The following is a 5,679-nucleotide window of genomic DNA, read 5'->3' on the forward strand; positions in this document are numbered from 1 at the left end:
TTTAAACGATTAGTTGAAGTGCTTAAGGCTTCTTTAAGAGCAGCAAGGGAGCGCTTCTTCAAAAGACACACAATATTAAATACATTGAAGTGTGAAATCAAGAAGGGAGCGCTTACTTCACAGTAAGGCCTGTAGCGCAAGCCCCTCTTTATTTTCAGTCGGTATATGGTAGATTTAAACGGAAAAGTTATAAAAGTGTAAAAGTACTTTGAGTAAAGGAAATTTGACAAAACAAAATGGAATCTACGTCTGAAGGCAAGTAAAATACCCAAAAACTTTTGTGAATATCACCACTGTAACAGAAATGTTTAAAAAGTAGAAATTTAATTTTTCTTTTTTTTTTGAGTCGTTAAATGAAACAGCAAAAACACGCTGTCGGATGCTGCCCTTAGACCTGTTGTAGGTCACTTAGAAAAGTTTTAGCATATGAATAAAACAAAATTCAGCTGCTCAAATCTGTCACTGAAATTTTAATGTATTTTTGATGTGTATACGTCTTTGGTTTCGGTTTGCAAAGCTGTAACGCATAGCCCAGCAGAAAATTTCGAAGGGTATTCCAGCAGAATTTATTTTCATTAGAAGCACCCTGTTTTTACTTGCTAATGCAAATGGCTGGATACAATTGGGCATATGCAGAGTAGGAGGAAATGCGGTACAATTGATTTTACTTCCGATTATGCAAACTCCGCGCATGCATACGGCACGGCTTTGTACCTATATGTACAGTGACCACATTTATGCGAGCCGAATACGGGACACAAAATAATTTTGCTACTTTTTTTACATAAAAGCTAACAGATCTTAACATCTTCTTAAAAGATCTTAGATGCATGTATTAGCCCTGAAACAGCATCCTTATAGTAACATCACATATTTGTATGAAGTCTTTCTGGAGAATTTTACACCACAAAATTTATTACAAAAGTTTCGTTAAATTTTAGTACGATAAAGTGCAAGTTTTAAGTAGCTAGGACTTACCGTTAATTTTTGGCAATTTTTTTTTGTCGACGGTGCTACGTATTTTTTTCATACAAAGTTAGTATGTTCGATAATTTGTCGATAGGGAAGCAAATGAGCAGCACGTTGCAGTTGCATTTTATTATACTCAATTTTAATGAGCTACAAAACTGCAACAAACTTTTTTTGATGTGTATACATCTTTGGTTTCGGTAGGGGTAAAATTTGCAAAGCTGTAACGCATAGCCCAGCAGAAAATTTCGAAGGGTATTCCAGCAGAATTTTTTTTCATTAGAAGCACCCTGTTTTTACTTGCTATTGCAAATGGCTGGATACATTTGGGCATATGCAGAGTAGGAGGAAATGCGGTACAATTGATTATTACTTCCGATTATGCAAACTCCGCGCATGCATACGGCACGGCTTTGTACCTATATGTACAGTGACCACATTTATGCGAGCCGAATACGGGACACAAAATAATTTCGCTACTTTTTTTACATAAAAGCTAACAGATCTTAACATCTTCTTAAAAGATCTTAGATGCATGTATTAGCCCTGAAACAGCATCCTTATAGTAACATCACATATGTGTATGAAGTCTTTCTGGAGAATTTTATACCACAAAATTTATTACAAAAGTTTCGTTAAATTTTAGTACGATAAAGTGCAAGTTTTAAGTAGCTAGGACTTACCGTTAATTTTTGCAATTTTTTTTGTCGACGGTGCTACGTATTTTTTTCATACAAAGTTAGTATGTTCGATAATTTGTCGATAGGGAAGCAAATGAGCAGCACGTTGCAGTTGCACTTTATTATACTCAATTTTAATGAGCTACAAAACTGCAACAAATTTTTTTTTCTAAAGGTTCTGATTAAACAGTTTGAAAATTTGGTGAAAATTTGCGGAATCAATTGTCATAGTTTTTGCACAAAGTCGGAAATTTTGATTTATATGGTTTTTGTTAGGAAAAGGGCCTTACTTAAAAATAATAATAAATATTAAATAAACAAAGGAAAATAGCCGAACCTTGCTAAAATTTAGAATCCTAATTTTTATTTTGATTACTGTATATGTTCCTCGATTCGACGCACAGGCATTCAGATTAAAAAATAATAACTCTTTATGGAGAAAGTTACGATCATGTTCCAACATCATTTAAAACTGGTTCATAGACATGCTATTTTAATGAGATTTGAAGGCGTCGAAATACCGAACCCTGAATACGGGACAAGTACGGGGCATTAAAATAAACATTTGGCGTCCCCTATAAAATAAATTAATTGCCAGGACAATTGGTCAAAAAAGAGGACTGTAGCATATGAGAGACGTTACGAGCATGGATCGGAAACCCGGCCTTTCCGACCATGCCAAACAGCTCGTTCGCAGTACGGAGCGGAAACTAGAGCTTTCCACCCATTTCACAGCAACATAATTATGAAAAGAACATGGATCGAAAACTCGGCCTTTCCGACCATGGTAAACGCCTTTATTGACTAGGCGTTTCCGCCTGCTGAACCTAAAGATAGACTGGATACCAGGCCTCGCCAGCTATCCAACCCGAGGCTATAATATACGTATAATAATTAATTAATTGTACAATAAATTAATATGTATAAATGTATAAAGTATGTATTTGAAAATAAGTAAAAATTAGTAAAGAAAATATGAAAAATGTTAATGTATAGTATTATTATGGTATTATATATTAGTATTATTATAGTATTAAATGGCAAAAATGGCAAATGACAAAGTCGGGCATTAAAAATAATTGTGTCATTACATTAAAAAAATAGTCATTAAGTTCATTTCCACATGGCATTTTTTTAAATGGCATACATTTTTTGTTATTTCAATGCCTAGTGGAAATTCGGCATTAGTAGACGAGCAATCAATTAAATTAAATCAGTTAATAATGTAATTTACAAGATTTTTTATAGGTCTTAAAGACTGTCAATAAATAAATAAATAAATAAATTAGTGACCCGGAAAACCCCATAGTACGAAATTTCGAATCATTTCTTCAAAGCACTTTTGAATTTCGGCCGCACTGTGCAGCGCATAAATGCACTCCTTGAACACTTCGAAGGCGGTATATCGGAAGGAATCGATTACAACCCAGATTACTTTTCTATAAGCATGACCGCTTTGTAATTAGCGTCCTTTACATGCTTGTTTTGTTTGTAATCGGAGAGTATGATGTGACCAAATACTTTTCGGGCGTTCATTACAATACGTATTCGTTTCTAAATTGGGTCAGCGGTGTTTTAATCAATTATTTGTATGAATTACGCGATGAATGTTGTGGACGGACCCCATTTAGCAGTGCGCCGCTGGGCAACTTATGTAAGTGGTTAAGAGAAGCGGACGTAATCCAAATCCCTTGCACCGTGCAGGAGAGCTTTGCAAATAAGCGCAACTTTCAAGGCATTATATGTAATGGAATTTGATATTTATAAACTAAGTATTTGTTACTTGAAATATTTCCATGTAATTCTTCAATAAATAAATTAATAAGTGTTTATTACACAGGCCGACAAAATAAGACCGATCTCCTTACCCAGAAACGAGACTATAGTTTACCGAAGGTTTTCGGTGCGCTGAATTCAAATCTGGCCACAGAATTGCTCTATCACATCAGAATTTTGAGATATTCTAACCTATACGTGCAAAAATCACGGTTTTTGGGCACATTTGAGCTCCTGTAACTCGATGAAAAAATTTTTTTCAGAAAGATCATCTCGTTATTTAAAAGTACTACTCCTCCCCTCCAAAATTCATTTTAAAGCTTTAAAAAATCTTTTTTTGTCACCGAGAAGTCGTCTGTTGAATTTACTGAGTTTAGTTTTCTGCGGCTATGCACGTCATACAGATGCATCGGATTGACATCAACACACTTTAATTTTGTGAACTTAAGTCTAGATAACAAAATTAATTTTTCTAACATCACTTCACTTTTAGGGTGTCTAATGGGGGAGTGAAGTGAATCTATAACCTATCTGCCCGTCAAGGCTTCGTGGCCCCTGTTATCGCTAACGAGGCTCTGTCGACCTGTGCGCGGCGGTATATCCTCGCGCATGGCTGAGCTTCCGTGGTTGGACTGGACTCGGACTGCTTCGCAGCCCCGCATAACGATTTCTCTAGAAGCTGCAGGGATGAGGAGGAGTTAGAATCCGTCCAGCACTTCCTTTGCGAGTGTCCAGCACTACGAGGAAAACGCCTTAAGTTTCATGGGGACCATTTCTTCGAGTATCTGGATATCTTGGGGAAAGATCCTCTGGAAGGACTGCTGGGATTCGCCAGAAAATCAAAATGGTTCGAAGATAGTTAGGGATAGGCTTGGGGTAACCCCCATGGGTATCACAATGGACTTTCGCAGCCTCCGAGTGAACTCTTTGAAGAGCTACCAGTTTAACCTAACCCAACCTAGGGTGTGAATCAATTCCCAGATGACTTAATGTCAATTGACATAAACTTACTTTTGGACTTTGTGCTAATATTATTGACATCAATTTCGGTACAAAAGTGAATTTATGTCAACTGACACAAATTCCAATGACATTATTGCAGGTCACCGACCTTACCACTTCTTTAATGGAATAAATATCCTACTAATAATATTGTTAATTACTACGTAGTTCAAACCTTTTTCGAACGTATTATCCCATGTTTCCGGATCAATCATTATCAGTAATTTCTGTACATCTTCATCTGTTAGTACACCAACTAATAGTAAACGATCTGTAAGCTTAATAAGAGGACTGTAAAGAACAGATAAATATTTTAATACTTTTAGCTTAAAATTCTCGGATTCCAAGTACTTACAGAAATAAGTTTTCGTTAGTCCACCCAATAGGATCTCGATTGTGCACCTGATTTACTTCAACCGCTTCCTTTAATGCCTCCATTACGAATTCCCTTACTATTTCCAGCGGAAATTTCGGAGAGTAAAGCTGATCGATGTTGGGTATCGGTTCACTGGAAACACTTGGTAAACTAGATGTTTGGATACATACAGGGGGTCTTCATAATCGGTTTATGCGAATGTGGTTATGTAAGTTTTTTATTGTATGTAATTCATGTTGCGCGTGAGGGGAAAGAGGAATGCGAGTTTACGCATTGATTCATTTATACATATGTATGGATGTATACATGTGCAAGAGATCGTTGTGCATAGGTACATGAAAAAAGGAGAAAATACAATATATTTTTTGTCTGAGGGAAATGTTACGTATACTACTATAACTAAAGATTATGAGCTATGTATCCATAGCTTGTCACTTATTCGCTAAAAGACTGTACCAACTCGAAAATGGAAAATTTGGAAGATTGTGGAGAATTACTCGTTATATCATGTTTCATTGTGTGTAGTTTCTGCGTGAGAAGAAAAAAATTATCTCCATTATCTGTACTTTATAAGTAAATTGAAAAAATTAAATGCGACTCCCGAAAATTTCCATTTTTGAGCTTTGCGAATCTTGCAGTAAATGAGAGGTATGTACTATGTATGAAGTGGACCCAGCTCTACAAAAACATGAATCGACCTGATATGTAATACTTTGTAACTAATATTGGAGTATACGCAATGATTCCTGCATTATAATACTTTAGCTGAATTCGACGGTATGCATGTCTTATTTTTTATTTTGGTCTGACTAATAAACAAACATAAACTCGCTCCATTGTATCTGCGTACATTCTGTAATTTTTTTTTATATTTTT

The 5,679-nt window shown here is 35.7% G+C and overlaps 1 protein-coding gene across 1 annotated transcript in view; it reads right to left on the bottom strand.

The window, feature by feature from the left end:
- Positions 1-5,679, bottom strand: part of RyR (Ryanodine receptor) — a 407,955-nt gene that overhangs the window by 206,237 nt on the left and 196,039 nt on the right. The window contains exons 13-14 of the mRNA XM_017608916.1: positions 4,783-4,980; positions 4,603-4,718 (exon numbers count right to left, since the gene is read on the bottom strand). Of these exons, the coding sequence (XP_017464405.1) occupies positions 4,603-4,718; positions 4,783-4,980 (314 nt within the window). The remainder of the gene's footprint in view (positions 1-4,602; positions 4,719-4,782; positions 4,981-5,679) is intronic.

The sequence above is a fragment of the Rhagoletis zephyria genome, unplaced genomic scaffold, assembly GCF_001687245.7.
Source record: "Rhagoletis zephyria isolate East Lansing unplaced genomic scaffold, Rhagoletis_zephyria_1.1 Rzeph_scaffold_00179, whole genome shotgun sequence".
Lineage (NCBI taxonomy): Eukaryota > Metazoa > Arthropoda > Insecta > Diptera > Tephritidae > Rhagoletis > Rhagoletis zephyria.